This window comes from Manacus vitellinus, unplaced genomic scaffold, assembly GCF_001715985.3.
Source record: "Manacus vitellinus isolate BGI_N305 unplaced genomic scaffold, ASM171598v3 scaffold_37_pilon, whole genome shotgun sequence".
Lineage (NCBI taxonomy): Eukaryota > Metazoa > Chordata > Aves > Passeriformes > Pipridae > Manacus > Manacus vitellinus.
The window spans coordinates 5408027-5425971 of record NW_021940517.1 but is presented as its reverse complement, the minus strand read 5'-3'; the positions used below and the strand labels follow the sequence as shown (position 1 = coordinate 5425971).

The window sequence follows — 17945 nt, the reverse complement described above, 5'->3', positions numbered from 1 at the left end:
TTCTGTAGATGTCAGTAGGTGACTTGGTTGAGAATAGGGTACTTGAATAGGAGCTGACAGGGACTGATCCAAAACCAAGTCTTAATTCTTCCATATCTGTAATTTTGGAAGTGTGAAGAGTTCCTGTAAATACTTCAGGTATATTTTATTACTCCGTGTTAGTTGAAGGACCAGAGTGTACCATTAAAAAGGGCCTTTGCGTAGTATGTTATCTTAAGTAAAATTAAAACCCATGGTTCCTGCAACAAATATTTTTGTAGCACTGTTTTAAATGAATGCTGGTCTCCATCTTGGAAAAGTTCTTATTGAATCTAAAATAATTCAGTGTTTTATAAGTACTAGAGTATCATGATAGAAACTCGAGCAATAGAAATGGACCTCTGAGTAACATTTCTTAAAGGAAACTAATGTCTATATTTGCATTACTAGTTTTTAGCTAGTTTAATACATCTTTGTTCCTTAATGTGGATTAAAGAGAGCTCTCCTATATGAAAAGAAAAGTTTATTTAATCCTATAAAAGTGTTTTTCTCTATGCAATGTAGGAGTGGCCTAAAATAAACAAAGAGAATATAGTTAAATAAAAATGTTTCAAGACTGTAAAATTAAGTTAGCTTTAAATAACATAATGAAAGTAATAATTTCTTAACCTGATAACTTTTCTTTATTTCTGGTGAGATATGTTGGTTTTTTTAAACATGTATCTTATATTTAACTATTTATGACCACAAACATTTTTACCTACAAAGCCTTTGCTTTTCTTTGAAGACAACCCCTCTTTTGGTATATAGTGTTGGATATCAAATGGGTTCTTATCACTTGATTTTTATTTTTTTTTATTATTTTATTTTTTAAAGCTGAGGATGGTGCTCTCTTGGGAAAAATTGAAAAAGTACGAGTTCTTCGAAATGACCGCCGAGAAGGTAAGTTTGATCTGGGGAAGGAAGATACAAATTCCACTGTGCTTCCTTAGCTTTTAGTGTTCATCAGGTCTTTTAAAGGAACATTCTACTTTATAAATCTACTGGTGGAAGGAATAAAAAAAATGTATTTATGCAGGTAAAAACATTAATTCTGATTGTTGTCCTATTGTTGTGTCCTATTGTGTCCTATTGTCCATTGTTGGCTTTTACAGTGAAAACTTCCTTTAGGATTTGCATTTAATCTTCAACCTTTCCTTTCTCTTCCTGCACTGAATCCTCAGTTAAACTGTTCCCATTGTATGCAAGGTCTCACTGTAAACTATCTATGTATCTATGTTTGAAATGATCCAGCTTAAAAATAGCCCTCTGGTTCCCTTTTTAGATATCATTTTAAGGATTTAGTTGGTGGATAGCCTGACAAACAGTTTATTTTGGCAGCCTTTAGAGGTTTGGAGCAGCCAGGAGGGCTGGGACCCAGTATGCCAGTTTTGCTGAAACCAGTGTGCCCTGTAACAAATTTGTCTTACATTTTTGTTTTCTTCTATGTTGCTCTGTGAATTATGGTCTCATGTCACTGAACTCTTCAGTCAGCAGTTTCCTGACTCTGGAGCTTAATGTATTAGATACAGGCAACTGTTATTCTACAGCTGTTTGAAATAATAACTGAGATTTGACAGCTGAAATAGCTGACTGATTTAGCAGATATATACTTGTTAATTTTTATAAGGACTGTATCTTTTAGACTGCCAGCCTGGCCTGGGGAGGAGCTGGAATCATTAGATTGTCAGGTATTGGAAATGACATGCACAAAACCTGTGTTGTCCCATAATTCACGTTATTGCAATAACTGATGGGTTCTTTGGAATATACTTGTGAACAAAGACTTGTTAGCAATGCAGGTCTTTTATGACTTGCTATGGTTGTCAGGTTCTGAGTAAGTTAATGTCATTTTTCAGTACAGCACTTGAAGATAGTAGTAATGAAAAAAACCAGAAGGAAGGAACACCTTTTTGATGTTTGGTTTTTAGTAATTTTAAATATTAACTTTGTAGTGCGTACACAGATTCATACTTAAAAATAGGCATTAGTATATCTGAAAGTGAAATACAATTTGACAAATCTATTACTTTGTCAGAAAAGAACAAATGTTTGCAGATGGAAGGCAGAGTACTAGTTTACTTTGTATTTTTGTGAGACTAAGATTAAATATTGCACATACAAATTAAAATTCAAGAAAATTGGTAAAATCAACCACTGTGTAGGCTGCTAAGAGTGGCACAGCAGTATAAGCAATAGAGGAAAACAGGGTGTTTTAAAATGAAAGTTAAAGGGATGGTGTTGGTGAAGGGGATGACATTAACTGCCTTTCATTCAGAAATAAATGTTAGTAGTTTTTAGTCTCATCTGTAGGACCAGAATTTGTTATGGGAACAGATGTGTTCTGAAGGGTGTGGTAGTCTACAAAATAAATGTTCTGTGCAACTTTTTCAGCTCTATTTATTTTAAGTTTGAATGTGATTGTGGAAGACTCAATGACCCAAGTGGTAACCTCTATTTTTCTACCACTAAATCTGAAATTAGAAACACTGTTGCATGTTTTCTGTGGACTTATAGCAAGACAATAGATTCTACAACAATGTAAATTATAAATAATAAGCTGTGGAAGGAGGAATTGAAATGTAAAAATTAAAAAAAAAAACATATAGCAAGAGTGCCTGAGGAAGGTTTGGTGTGGAAAGACTAAACAGAACAGATTCAAAGGCTGGAATTGGGGAAACAGCATAAAATCAGTGAAGTACAGTTAGCTACCAGTGTGCCACAGAGAAGGTGTAAAAAGTACTGTCAGAGAGCCTTAACACAGCACATATCTACAACAGTGAAATGCTCCCACTTGAAGTAAGAAATAGTAAGAGCATACAAACTTTTCCTCTTAAGCATCTTGTATTCTGTTTGGCATAGTCATATTTTGAGTATTTATTTTGTAAAGGGAGTGGTAAGAAATGGGCTTGACTCCTTTACAGTGTTTCAGGGGGCAAAAAATGCCCAAACAAACCAGAACAAATTTGATGAGAAACAATATAGAAAGAAAAAGAAGGGGGAGAAAAAAAAGTAATTACTTGGGTTTGATCTTGAGTGACAATGAAATCAGTACATTTATTAATAGTAGAAAAAAGCAGGGAGAAAATTTGCAAAGAAATTATAGGAAGCTTGCTATGTGTGTATATATAGCAAGGAACTTTAAGGAACGGTGAGGTCATCCAATGAACGAATATTAAAAGGAAAGAAAGGAACGAAGGAAGGAAAGGAGCAGGGTAAATCAGTAAGGGTATATGTGTAATTAAGATAAGGAGAAGAGAAGAACCTTTTGGTTTTACCAGAAGTTTCTTCCTAAAGAAATCTTTTCAAAAAACCCCCAAACAAACCACAAAACAAGAGAATTGCCATAAGCACAGAGAAAAGACAGATGAAAGGGGTGGAAGTAGGGCTCTCAGATGTAAACTAATGAATCATGGTTATTTCTGGAAGAAATTCATAGAAGAATGGACAGAGTGTAGTAAGAACTAAGATGAGGGTTGGCAAAAAAGTGAAGAGGATGGTGCTTTCCTCAGTTCTATAGTAGAACTGTCTGACATGTTTGTTTCAGATCCGATCTTGAGTGACATTTACCAGTATCAATACCATTTACAGTAATGCAGACCCATTTGTACTTGTGTATCACTTGTTTTGAAAAGGCACTTTGATTCTTCTGCTTAAATTAGATCAGAACTTGTAGGGTGCAGAAGGTTGGACACTTGCAGGTTGTTTGGTGTGAAGTCGTTTCACTGAGTTCTTAACTAACATCTGGTTTTGATAATGGCTCTTTTGTGTTTGTCCTGTTTGAGTTGGTGTAACTTAGCTAATGACTAACTTGGAATGCTATAATTCCTCAATGCTGTTGATTGTTTTCCTCAGGAAGTACTTAAAACTTTTTATCTTTGCTTCTCAGGCCTGATGCGATCCCGTGTCAGAGGGGCAGATGCAGCACAAGCAAAAGTACTGACCTTCCTGGATAGTCACTGTGAGTGCAATGAACACTGGCTGGAACCACTTTTGGAAAGAGTAGCTGAGGTTAGTAAAGAGTTTTAAAGTAATTTCCTGAAGAAGTAGGTTTTAAATTTTAAAACCATCTGGTTTATACTAGATTAATTTTATGCATTTTTCTAAGGAAGCTTTTTCTGACTGGAGATGATGGAGATGACTGGGGTGTTCTGTGATTGAAACATATTTTTTGTTCATTAATTCTGTGAACACAGGAACATAAAATCTGAATATTTATTATTATCTTTGCAAACATTCATATATATGCTTCCTTGGTTCTTTGGGGAATGCCTCAGTAAGCTGAAAATCTTTAGAGTGAAGTATAGTTCTCTTCAACCGGTATCATCTTGGTGTAATTCAGTTTACCTGAGTCTTTATGCCTCATTAAGATTCAGTATGATAGTAGGAGAGAGGATGAACTGTGAAACCAAAATTCTCATGGAAATTAACAGGAACTACAGGCTCTCAGCTTCTGTGAAAATAGTGCTTAGTCTATGTCCTGGAAAAGCAATTGATGGGACTGAGAATGAAAGTATACTGTTTTCTCTAGAGGTTGGTTGTACTTGTTAACTTCCTCTGGAGGCACTCAGTTGAAATGGAAAGTGAATGGACCGTGATCCCAAAAAGCACTGAGGAACACTCAAGACAACAGGGGGTTTATTCTTTCTTAATTGCATTCCCTTTCTGGAAAGCTAGTCTTCCAGGAGAGGCTTGGTTCCAAAATGCTCCTAATCAAAATGGTTTTGCTAAGCTACTCTGTTTTGTTAATGCCCAGATCTTCTCTTATCCTCCCTATTCTTCCCTTTACCCTGGTCCTGCTGACCACACTATTGCTGATATAGACCAGGGTGCTGTTCTTAGCCATCTGGGCACACTGCTGGATCATGTTCAGACACTGTTGACCAGCAGCCCCAGGTCCTTTTCAGCCAGGCAGCTTTCCAGCATTCCCAAACCTGTAGCATTGCACAGGGTTGTTGTGACCTAGTTGCAGAACCCTGCATCTTGCCTTGTTGAACCTCGTACAATTGGCTTCAGCCCATTATATTTCCTGGGTATTCCAGAAATAGTGCAAGTTGCCCAAGACACATCAGCAGTTGAAATCCTGTTTAGGAGTAAAAATAATTTTAATCAGGTCAAACCTGGACACTATTAAAGTACCTAAAATCAACAAAACCCTTCAGTGTGAGTAACATAGCAATTCCTTCTGTTTTTGTACCCATCTAAAGTGTTGCCTCAGAAGGGTTAGAGGAATTTCTGTTTAATTATTAACCAGGAAAATAAACTTGAAGGCATTAAATATCTCAAAATGAAGTGGAGAATGCTTGCAGCTAAAGCACTAATGAATTCTAGAATATGAAAACAGTTTTCAGACCTTTTTGTGTAAATGGTTTGAAGCATCTATCTGTTCAAGAAATCAGAAGAGAAAGGGTAGTTTTGGTCAGCAAAACCCTGCTTTTGCTAAGACAGCTATTTTGTCATTTTCCTGTTTCTCTTGTCTAACTTTTTCCAGGACATACTCATTTGTCTTTCTGAAACTGAGAAGGTATTCAAAAAAGTGTTATCTTTTCATCATAACAAAATGTAAAACCTCTTATTAAATTGCCAGCAATTTTGTCAAGATCCAGCATTGCATATGGTATATTTGGTTGGAGAAGTTGGAACGTATTTTGCTTTGTGCAGCAGCTATTTTTTAGTAGTACATGAATCACTAGATCTTTCAAAACTTGCTCTTCTCAATTATCATGATACACAGTAATCATGTGTGCCATTGAATAGTTTTCAGCTATATGTATATATTTTTCTATTCTTAAAAGCTGATATACTGTTAAATAAATAATTGATATAGAATTCCACTTAACTGTCATCTGCAAAGATTGCCAACCAACAGGTATGGGGATTGATAAAGTAGCTTCTAAGCTTTCTGCTTGTTCGAATACTTAAGGCATGGATAATGTTTACATATAGCATTTGATAGTTCTTTGTTATTTGCTCACAGTGCAGACAGTATGTTACTTGATGTTAATTGGCAGCATTTTCTTGATAGTCTCAGTGACAAGAAGCTGAGTAGATGTGAACTGCTTTCTGATCTGGCCTCACAGGTAACTTTTTTCAGGTCAGGGCTACTGTTCATTAATAGAATGTTTTCTGATACGCTGCTGCATCTGTTATATATCTGGTGGAAAGTGTGTTTTTTTCTTTTTTTTCTTTTGTTCCGGAATTGCCTGCTTGGCATTTAGTTCTGTTGGAGTTTTTCTGTGGGAGATTAGTTGTGCGTGTGTTACAATATAAAAATTTATAGCTTCCAAGAAACAGTCTGAATTGAGTCAGTTCTGCAGTACTCTTATCTGATGTGCTGTAACCACTTTAGAAAGCTGTGCATCTGACATACATCTGAGACACTGAGCTTTCCTCCTCAGTTGGAGAATGATCTATCCCACAGTTTTCTTCCATAAGATAGTTTTCTGGTTAGAGTATTTTTTTTTTCATGGACCATGCTTGCTTAGCATTCCTAGAGGGGTTTGACTCTGCTAGGGATTTTTCTTCAGCAGTTTGAGCAAATGCTTAAAGCAGAAACAACATACACGCAAGGTGAATATTTTAGCATTCAACGCGTGTACACATATTTCTGTAACCTGGAGCTGGTATATCTTCTTTTCTCCTTTGTGGAGAATGGTTTTCTGCCTGATTTCCTAAGGCTACCTTTTATGCCCTCTAGATTTTGTGTGTGTGTATGATTAAATGATGAGACTGTGGAGGTTAACCCTTTAATTCCTCAAAAATGTCAACCTAAGTAATAAATATATACAATCCTGAAAACATCTGTAACTATTAGTGATTTCATGGACACTTGTCTAGTTGGCTTTTTCCATTTCAGATTTCTAAACACTTTGGTTTTTTCTAATAATACAGCAGTTATATAAACAAAATAAATTGAAAGATTCTGGTAGAGAACTGAACTCATCTGTTTTCATAGAATAGCTATAAATCCTTTATCACTTTCAGGAAGATATTTTTAAACAAAGAAGATCTTAAAAGGAAGGAATAACTAAGATTAAGAAATGAGCTATGGTTTCCTTTTTCATACCCATCTCAAATTTTTGTGACTTTGAATGAGTCAACTTTTAACTGGCATAATGCTAAAAGGAAAATATTTATATTTTCTCTTAAGAGTGTTGTGAAGCTTAATCTTTGAAGTGTCCTGAAATTTTTAGAGGGGAGGAAGCAATGTATGCAGAATCTTGAGGATAATTTTTGATGGTTTATGAGAACAATATATAAAATCTAAGTCTCTAGAGCATTCATAACTTCCTTATGAAATATTAAGATGAAATAGCTTGCTACAAGTTTTCAGGCACTAGAGACCTGCAGTATTTGCAGGCTATTTCTTTTCATTATCCTCATCAAGAAGTATGTGGTTTTCCAATTGTGTCTTCCATTAGGAGACCAAAGATTTCTATGTTAAATTATCCTAAAGCAAGGTACTTATTTATCCATGGTGTGATTAAAAGGAGCAGCTGCTTTTTAGTGTTTTAAATGAGTGAACTCTCTGTAATTTGAAGACCCGCAAGCTCTTTTTTACCAGTCTCTGCATTAACAACTTCATAATGCTCTGTGAAGCATCAACTTAAGAATGTGCAAATCTTTTCTCTGCTTTGCTAGTGAGTAAATCTGTAATTTCAAGTCATAGAAGGAACAGCATGGTTCCAAATCAACAATGTGAGGATTATATATGGAACTGAATGCACACAACCTGGGTATTTGGCTGTCAGAGAAACAACTGGGAGTTGTTTAAATAATGTTAGGTGTAGCAAATAATGTTAGTGTGTTGTCGCACTGATATTGATAGAACTAATCAGACCAGAAGTAAAAGCCTGAGGAAATCCCAAATGTACAGACACAATATGCTCTCTGCTTACTTGGCACAGCAGAGATAAGTTGAAGCCTAAATGAATCTCTGCCTAATGTGACACCTGATGACTTGGGCAACTTTTACCATCAGGTTCAACCCTGCCAAGTAGAACCATTTGAGAAACATAAACTTTTGTCAAAAACTGTTTTTAGAGGTGGGCATAGATTTATAATCTGTCTCAGTTTCAGCTAAGGAAAGAAAGAAAGAAAGGAAGGGTGCTTTCATTTTTGTACTTTATACTCATGGGTACTTGTGAATAACTGAATAGGCTGGATATCTTCTGCCTCATCAGTCTTTATTTAAAGGAGTTTATTAATTCTGTCACTCTATATAGAATGCCTAAAATAAGGGCATGGGTACACCCGAAGCACTTCAGTGATATAGGAAGGTACATATATGCAGTACTTTGCAGTGAGGGTGCAGTAAATTGTAATTGCCTCCCAAGTACAACACAGTTACCAATACTGTGTTCTTACCATTGCAAACTTGGGCTTGAGGCTACTGCTAATAGGAACAGGAGCTAAAGATGTGATCGATGGAGGAATAGGATAGGTTGACCTTTTTTGTTTGTGTCTCTACTTTGCTTTAGACCAAACTAGTTAATACTTAGTAGCAGACCAGATTAGGTGTTATAATCCATCTTCATAAAAACAGATACTGGGCCTGGGTAGTATACCTGTGGTGATACTAAAAGGGAATGTAGGTATGAATACTGTATCTTCAGCTTTCAGCATAGTCTTCAGCTTGGATTCTCTTAAGTTTGCTTGAATTTTTCTTTTGGCTGATAAAGAAGTTTGTGACCTTTTGCTTACTCACGCAGAATGAACTAGTAAATGCCATTTATAAAATTAGGGTTTATTAAAATCAGCACAGATTGAATAGTTAAGGTTCAATAAAAGAAAATGAGTGTTAAATATCCTTATTGGACCAAGCAAAGCATTTGACTAAGATTTGCTTTTAAGTCTTTTCTTATGAACTCAAATTATTCTCATGCTAGTTTGGCTCAATCTGATCTGTATAATACTGATTAGCAAGGGAAATACATTGCTGAACCACTGTTTAGAATATGTATGTTGTTGTTTGAATATGTACTTATAAAATAAGTTCTTAAAAATTCTTAAAATTGTGACATTTAGGTGATTTTTTTTTTTAACCTTGAGAACACTTTCTCTATAACAGAGGTTACCAAAATATCTTCAGTTTGTTAAAAAAATTTTTTTTATATTCACAGATTTGGTGATACACTGTTCTGAAGTTATCTGCTCTCTGAATGATGTTAAATTGTGCAGCTCAAAACTTCTGTTTTGATTTCAAGCAATAAGCCATGGAGACAAAATGGCTTAACCATGATACTGCATTTCTAACATTAGATGAGTCTTTTTTTAGAGTACTGAGGTCTTGTGATCCTACTTGATGATGCATGTGGAGTTGTTGGAAAGATTTTTTGTTCTTAAACTATTTTGGCAAAAACATCAGCTAAAGAAATTAACATGGCTCAGAATAGTATACGAGACCACGGTTGGACAGAGGAGTGCGGTTATCTGTACCACTGGAATCTTGGCTGCTGGAAATTAAGAGCATTTGTTAGTTTGAGGTGCTTTTTAGGTTCTCTTTCCTGTCTGAGTTTCTAGTATTGAAGTGTAATTCTTCTAGTGTGAAATGGGTTGGCATTAACCTGAGACTTGCAGAAAGGCCTAAGTCTTCCTTAAAGGTTGAAATAATAGGACCATAGTACACTGCATGGCTGGAGACTTGCTGTGGAAAATATGAATTCCCTGGATGCTTCTTTTCTTTGAGCTGGTTTTAAAAGTAAGAATAGAAGTGCTGTTTGTTCGACTCCTTTTAGAACTACAAGTTTGCTGCCTTCTTCAAGAGCAAGTCAGAAGAGGGGGCTTACTTGAATATAAGTAGCCTAGAATAGAAGGAGGATTTCCAGTCATATCGTATGGTTTCTGCTTTCTAAAGCAATGCTGAGCAATGCTGTTCACAGCAGTGACTGTTCAGAGCCGTAAGCTGAAGTAGAGGGAGAGCCGGGGGAGACATGCTAATTAAATCCTGCTGAACTGTTCAACATCACATCCTGTCTGAGTCTTTATATATTGATTTCATTATTTCAATATTACTTTCTAATATTTATTTTAGGACAAGACCAGAGTTGTGTCTCCCATTATTGATGTAATTAATATGGACAACTTCCAGTACGTGGGGGCGTCAGCTGATTTAAAAGGCGGTATGTACCTGTACTGGAATACAGATTTTAAAAAAAAGCATCAAGAATCAAAGCTCATAATCACTGCAGTTGTGGAATGGGCAATTAACATACCGCTCTTCGCTGTCATAGATCTAGTTTTAAGTTCTGTAGGTCATTTGTTTCTTGCCTTGGATTTTAATTGGCCTTATTGTTCTCTGCTTTAAAACAGTTCATCTTTGTTATACTATTTCTTGTAAGTTTATGCTGCCTTTTACCAGTATGTAAGACTATGTAAGACTCGCTCCAATGCTTGTAGGGTTGTGTAAATGTCAGAAGAAGCTTATAGTCAGAGCTTGTCATTCTCATTTTAGATAAGATAGGCTTTAATTGCTCACTAGTTTAGAAGCCCATCAACAACGCAGTGTCTATGAGGTTTGTTTCAAGATGCTGGTTTGGTAAAAAAATTCAACTCTTCTGAATAAGCAGAAAGCTTTGGAATGTGTTTAAAAGAAATAAGTGTTTGTTAGCCATGATCTGTAATTGTGAAGAGACTAACATACCATGAAAATTTTTAGTGTTTATATCTTTGCCATTAAAAAATTCCCTGTTAAATTGAGTTTAGAAAAACTACAGTTTTGATATGTGTAGCTAGTATAAACTGTTGACTTGTAAAGCCCTAAATAAAAATAAATACCAAAAATTCCTTCCCTCTTCTTTTCAAAAGAGGGAAAAGGCAACTACATGCTAAGCTTATTACAGACTTTTAAAACTTTTTTCACTGCTAATAAGAATCTGGTATTTAAAACAGCTGTTCTCTACCCACTTATCCCTTTTTTTCTTTTATTTGTAAATAATTGTTCCCACAACCCTGGAAACTGAACTGTCTGCATAAAGATATGAGATGAGCCATGATATAAAAATTAGAGTGCTCTTCTCACAGTGTTTCAGCTTTTTCTGAATGAACTTTCTTGAGTGAGGAAACCAAAAGCCATTTTCAAGCCTGTTCTTTTAGGTTCTGGTCTCTAACTGACCATGAAGTGTTGTTCCAGTTAACTAAAATAAAAGCATTATTTGCATAATGTTGCATATGCTACAAGTTCATCAGTGATCTGGAGGTGGGAGGTTCTATATCCTTCTTATTAATGTTTTCAAATGACACCTATATGGTGCATATATTCACAGTATGCTAATGTATAGTTCTGTGCTATTATCTGTGTGCCAGCATTACTAAACCTTAAGGCCTTTACCCAGTCTATTCATTAAACTTTGAGTACAGAAATCTCTATACCATTATGTGGCTTTTACTGTTGTCTGCAGTAGGAGGAGGAATTCTTTCCTTGAAACCTTAGATAGGTTGCTGCTGGGTTCATGCTCTTTAAGTTCTTCCCAAGTGAAGTGCGAGAAGATTGAGAGATTGTTTCTCTTGTTACTGCTCTTCACACTTCATCCTTGAAACGATGTCTCCCAATTCATTCATCTCTTTCTTTTCAGTACTCGTTTTCTCTCCTTGTACACAATAGAAATAGATTAGGGTTTTAATTTTTTTTAAAGTGAATGAAATCTATGTACTTTCTGGATTGAGGAGTGAGAAACTCGGTTGTTTTTTTTTAACATTAATAGAAATTTTGCACGTACCAACCTTTCAAGCTATTTGAGGGTCAGTTGAAATATGAATAATATATTTCTTGTCAGTTCCCAGAGGACAGATTGCCATGTTAGAGGCACTACAGCATTTGGCATCACAGAACACTTTCACTGAGGCCAAGTCTAAACATGGAAACCAGTCTATGCTTTCAACCTTAGATACAGTGTCTGTGTGGCTGAAGCATGGAGAGCTGAAACAGCTGGGACAGCATTTGTGCCTGGTCTGTTTTGAAAGGACTTAATCACCCAAGACAAGCAACCTAGCAAATGGTACACAATTTTTTTTTAAGTGGACATGTCTGAAATAATTCCCAAGTCTGACCAATACTAAATCCATGCATTTCATGTTACACTTTTTTTGGGGGGGGGAGGGAGTTTGCAAGGCATTTATGCCACACTGAAAAATACTGTAATTACTGGAATAAACTGTAGTTAACTGAGATCTAATAATTTAGAGTATGCCTGTGATGCAGTTTACACTGGATAGAATTTCATATTGGGTATGCACTTGTGTTTAAAAATATTCCTTTTACAGAGTTACTGATACTATCTCATTGAGAGCAGATTTTTCCCAGAGTCTGTGAAAATGGAGACGGAAAACCAGTTTTTAATGGACAGAGAATTAATACACTTGTTCAGTTTGTGAAAGTGCTGTGTTCCAAAAGAGACCCCTTGTGTTCACTGGAATATATGGTAACTCTATCCCTCTGCTTTTGCTGGAGAACAGTAGAATTTTCAAGTTCTCCCAGATGCAAGTAATTTTGCTGGGTATGTGTGATGAAATGTGACTTTTTAACCACATGGAAATACTGGAACTCATTTTACTCTTCTTGCTGGAGGCTTTGCAGTACTGTGGGTTGTAGCCATTTTACTGTTTTGCTACTTGGAGTTTTGAAGTAGTCAGACAGTCTTTCATTTTTACAGTGCAACACTTCATGAAATACTCAAACATGTAGAGAAAGAGCTGGCATACATGCTGTAAAGACTGTTCAGGATAATTTCTGTATTGTGTGTGTTAAGTATCTTGTGAGTTACAATGAAAACTGCTTTATTTTCAACTTTCTACATCAGTCATTAGTATGCACCTTTACAGATGCAGACAGATAGTTTGTATGACTGTAATTGTTGTCTGTTTACTTCAGCTTTTTTTCTCCACTTCCCCAAAAAATAATTTCTTTATCTTTATGCTGGAGAAAGAAAAGTATTGACATCTGTGCACCAGAAATCTGGAAATCATTCATTATATGACTTCACAGGATCTAAATGTGTTTGGCAGCAGGCAGACTCTGCAAGGCTGCTTTTCTAGGTGTACTGGGAGAGGGCTATGGACCTTGTGCAGTTTTTTTTAATAAATGTTCATGCTTATGGGCATAACCCAGCACAAAAACTGTTATGAAAGTGTTTCCTATAAGAGGTTTGTCTTAAACCAGCTCTGTATCATTGCCTAAAGGAGTTAATTTAATGATTGTTCGGTAGGAAACTGCTATAGGTGACCTACTGATCATGTCTGTTCTAGTGACCTTTATGGGCTTCTGTGCTTAACTCATGACAGGACCAGACCAGCTGTTGCTGTGTGTACACACTTTTATGTTAATGCATAAACTAAGTAAGATTTTGGTGCTCTAGCGCTTGCCTTAGGTTTAAAAAATGATACACTTAAAAAGACAGTGGGAAAGTAAGAAGTTGAATGAATGTTAAGAAGGTAAGTGGGACCTACATAACTTCTTGTGACCTTCATGATAGAGTACTCTTGCTGATAGAGCACCAAGAGTACTGCATAAAGGCTGTGCAAACATAAATATGTGATCACTTATTAAGAGTGGAAATGCAGTTGTGCAGTAAAAAGATTGGAAGATCTTCATATGATGTTCTATTTGTCACTTGTTGACTGGGTTTCTTATTTTGTGTGATAGATGATGACAAGAGTAATCAAAGTTATTTGATTACTCTTTTTTTGTTGTCCAGTCAACTTATTTACCTGGTCTCCTACTTGTTTGTTTTCTACCCAGAAATTTGTACAAGTTTAAATTTTTAATTCCTCATGTTTTCAGTCAACATTGTTACTAAAAGTTGAATGATGACCGCAGTCTTTTTAACATCCTATTTTTCTTCTTGAAGGCTTTGACTGGAACCTTGTATTCAAGTGGGATTACATGACACCAGAGCAAAGAAGAGCACGACAAGGAAATCCCGTTGCTCCCATAAAGTATGTCTGTACCACCACTTCTCAACTAGACTAATTTTGCAACTAAAGATAGTTAGAAATCATCATCTCTGAATCTGAAAGAGGATCTTTACTATAGCTTTCATCAATATTGAAATTTCATTCATATTTATGGAACCTTGTGAGTCTCCCAGAAATAAATTGTATTTTAAAAAATAGTTTAAAACACACTGGTAAATTATTTACCCTTAAGAAAAAGTAGATGTCACTTTGTTTAAAGTTTATATATTTTGAGGACTAAAAATACGGCATTGGTGTTTTAATGTTTTATTGTTGGCACAAATTGCCACCCTTTGCATAAGGAACTTGTGAACCAAATGGGAATTTTGAAGCTGCCTCAGAAAGTGGCAATAGCACTGTATATGCCATAGAAATGAGTGCAGACAACATTTGACGTGATAGATGCAAAATTAGTTGCATTCAAAAGCATTGCCAGTTTTTTCAAGGAGATATTAGCCTTGGTGCGCAAATAATAGTGACCCCCAGTTCATGGTTCTGTAAGTATTTAATTTAATTTTTCTTATTTGTTTAGGACACCTATGATAGCTGGTGGGTTATTTGTGATGGACAAATCCTATTTTGAAGAATTAGGAAAGTATGACATGATGATGGATGTTTGGGGTGGAGAAAACTTAGGTATGTATATTGTTTACCTTCTGATCAGTCTTGAAAGAGAGCAGGTTTTGTCATTGCCTATACTGTCACAGAGTCATGGTTTTCCTGATTCTGTTTCTTAACCTTTGCTATAGAATATTGCCTGACATCTAAACTTAGTGAGTTTTGTAGTTTTATGCTGCTGCTTTAGCCCTAGGAGATAATGATGGTTGAGAAGGCATTTTTTCTGTAATTCCTTATTTTCAGATGTTTAAGTGAGCGAGGTTTAAGCAAGAGGGAGGAGGGCCTGAAAGAACTTGTGCTTTAGCCACTTCTGCTTTGACCTGCTGGTTAAATCTGGCATTAGTAGGTTTGGGTTTTTTTGGCTATTTGCATTACAGTATTGAACAAAGTTAGTTAAGACTGGTATAATTGTGTGAAAACAGAAAAGGATTTGGAAGCAGCAGAATTCTAAAACTTCTCGAGACTTCCAGTTTGTCATTAGTGTAGTTTTTCCGAGTAGAGATGCATCTCAAACGTTCCAAATAGTGTGTTTTAGGAAAAGTTCTAATGATAGAAGCTTCTCTACTGCACGTGCCAGCTACAAAATCCTAAAATACCTCAAACTTGTAAAAACCCGTGAGTATTTTGAGTTACTGAAATCTGCATATGCATTAAGCATATGCTTGGTCTACAAGGAAATTTCTGCTGTGTGCAGCACACTAAGTATGGAGATACGGTAACCAAATGTTTAACACTACTGTAATGCACTAAGGTTGGAAGAGACATCCCTACAGACCTGTCTCTGACCATCCTATGCAGTACTTGAAGAATCCTTTTAGGTATTCTGAACAATTACATTCCATGTTTCTGTTTCCTCACTATTCTGGCTGTAAATTGCTAAATCGTATTAATATAAGTATAATAATTTGTCACTTTTAAACGTCCTGCCAAGTCATTGGATAAATTTCCTCCAGCAATGCTCCTATTCACTCTGAAAACCACTCTTGCCACTAGAGCGCTTAAATATTTGATTAGCTACAAACATGTACTTGAGCAACTGAATTTTTTCTGAACATTTATCAGCTACGTTTATGCTTTGATAATTGAGGCCTTGATAGCAGGAAAGGGCACAAGCAATGGCTCCTCAATCAAGGGTGCAAAAAGCTGTTTATGTTGCTCCTGCTGCATTCTGATCCCCTTCCTCCACAGGAAGGAGATGGAGACTTAGGGATTCCTGAAAAGCAGGCAGAAGGCAGCTAATGATTTTTTCCTAGCTGTCATACTAACTGAAGACAAGTAAAAACCACATGGCATATGATATAAATGGCACATACACCAGATACTGTTTAAAATTTAACGTGCACACTTGTCAGGCCTCCAGGCTCTCTGAATCGATGGATCAGTATTACATGCAAATAAACTGCTAAATGGACTTGCAAAATAATTCTGCACATTTTATTCATTTTACAAAAGTTAGCTTTTTGCCCAAGAATGTACAGAGCAGCTTTTATATGAGGTTTTGTTCACATGCTAGTATAGTCTAAATTTGACAAATTTCAAGATGGGCCTGCAGTATTTTGCCTAAATTGGCCAAATTACCATAAAGATAGGTGCATTTTCAGACTGTTGCTAAATGTGACTGATAACACATGCTTGCTGTATGAAATGTGGATCAAGGTTATTTCAGCTTGTCTCAAATCGTAAACTCTAATTCTTACCATCTTCATGATGCTTTTTGTTAAGCCTAGGAGAATAAGAGTACACTGGAGAACTGGGTGGACTATTAGAAGGTTTGGGTCTAATTTGAAAATCCGTGCTTTTCTTATTAATTTTGTAATTAATTTTCCTATTAATTTTTCTTATTAAGACATTCCCTACCTTCTCTACTGACGACACACTATAATACATAGAACAAATCTGTTAGGGAGGTGTAATATAATATCAAAGAATTTTTTACATGTTCTTTCTGCCTTTTCAATTACAAACTATATCCGCTGAAATTGTTACAATAGTAGCATTTCTCCTCCCACTGTTGGAGTGTGACGAAGATGCTTTAAGGGAGTGTCTCAGTTTGATGAGACTGGAATGTTTGCTAAAGAGGATGAGTTATGAGATAGACCAAACTCCTTTCTCTCAGCAATTGTAAATCCAAAATTAAGGGGGCTCTAATCGAGGAAGTGTAGAGAAAAAGAAATAACAACCCTTTATTAAAAGATATATGTATGTTGGCAAGAACAGTAACAGAACACAAAAAAGAAAACCTAGACAGTAGTCCCCTTCAAACAAAAGGAAAAGTCTGAATACTTCTCTGTCCTTTAGCGCGGTTCTAATCACGGTTGGCAGAGGGTGCTGTTGGATCGCTGGAAGTGCAGGGCCTGCAGTGCTCTCTGTTGGCCTGCAGGGGTGCTGTTGGTCTCTGGCGGTCACTACCTGGGGAGGGGATCTGGGGGGGTCTCGGATCGCAGACAAGCCAAAAAGAAAACGGGGACCCTTCCCCCAGTGGAAGAAGGGCAGAAGGGAAAACAGTCCACCCCCACGGAACTCACTGTTGTTCTCAGATGATGATGTTTCAAGGCTCCTCCTTTTCTCCCAGTGAGCACAAAACTCTCCGATGAAAACACAGCAGGTTCAGGCTGGAGGCAAAGGCAGCTTGCAAGCAAGCTGAGGCCAGAGGTCAGGGCTGACCAGGACGAGAAGCCAGAAAGACTGGCCTCTAGGCTTTTTTCTCCAAATGCACGCACACAAACCCCTTCTCCGTTCAAAACCCAGCAATCTGTCCTCTCCTTTGTGAGGAGGACCAGCTCCTCCCCAAAACTCCTCCCCCCTCCCCCCAGTCTCTGATGGGCCATTCGGTAGGAATGCAGCTCAGCAGCTAGGTCCTTTGTAGAGCTAATCGCCCCCCCTTTCCGTTCAAACTTGGTCTTTCCTAAGCTGGGGGCAGGGGGAAGAAAAATTCCCCCCCCTTTGGATTTCTAACCTATAACAGGGAGCTTCATAGAATAATAGAATGGTTTGGTTTGGAAGGGACCTTGAAAATCATCTAGTTTCAACCCCCCTGCCATGGACAGGGACACCTTCCACTAGACCGGGTTACTCAGAGCCTGATTCAGTCTGGCCTTGGGATTGTGGGGTTGTTTTGGATTTTAGATGCTGTATATTCTTTTTTTCTTTAAAAATCTATGCAGGCTTTAGAAACCATGTTGGTGCAAATAAGAATTAGTTTGCTTCTCCCTATATGCTAGTCCTTTTGCTGCCTTTCCCATAGAGCTATTTGTAATAATTTTCACCTTTTTTTGTGATTCTTCCCAATTTAAGGTGCTGGAAAATATACACGTGTAGGCTTACATTTCTGGGAATTTATAGAGGGAGAATTAATGAAA

General features: G+C 36.7%; 1 protein-coding gene across 1 annotated transcript in view; it reads left to right on the top strand.

Annotated features, from left to right (window-relative positions):
- Window positions 1-17945, top strand: part of GALNT2 (polypeptide N-acetylgalactosaminyltransferase 2) — a 42976-nt gene that overhangs the window by 11057 nt on the left and 13974 nt on the right. Inside the window, exons 6-10 of the mRNA XM_008923571.3 lie at window positions 856-921; window positions 3908-4029; window positions 10052-10139; window positions 13863-13950; window positions 14501-14604. Coding sequence (XP_008921819.2) covers window positions 856-921; window positions 3908-4029; window positions 10052-10139; window positions 13863-13950; window positions 14501-14604 — 468 coding nt within the window. The remainder of the gene's footprint in view (window positions 1-855; window positions 922-3907; window positions 4030-10051; window positions 10140-13862; window positions 13951-14500; window positions 14605-17945) is intronic.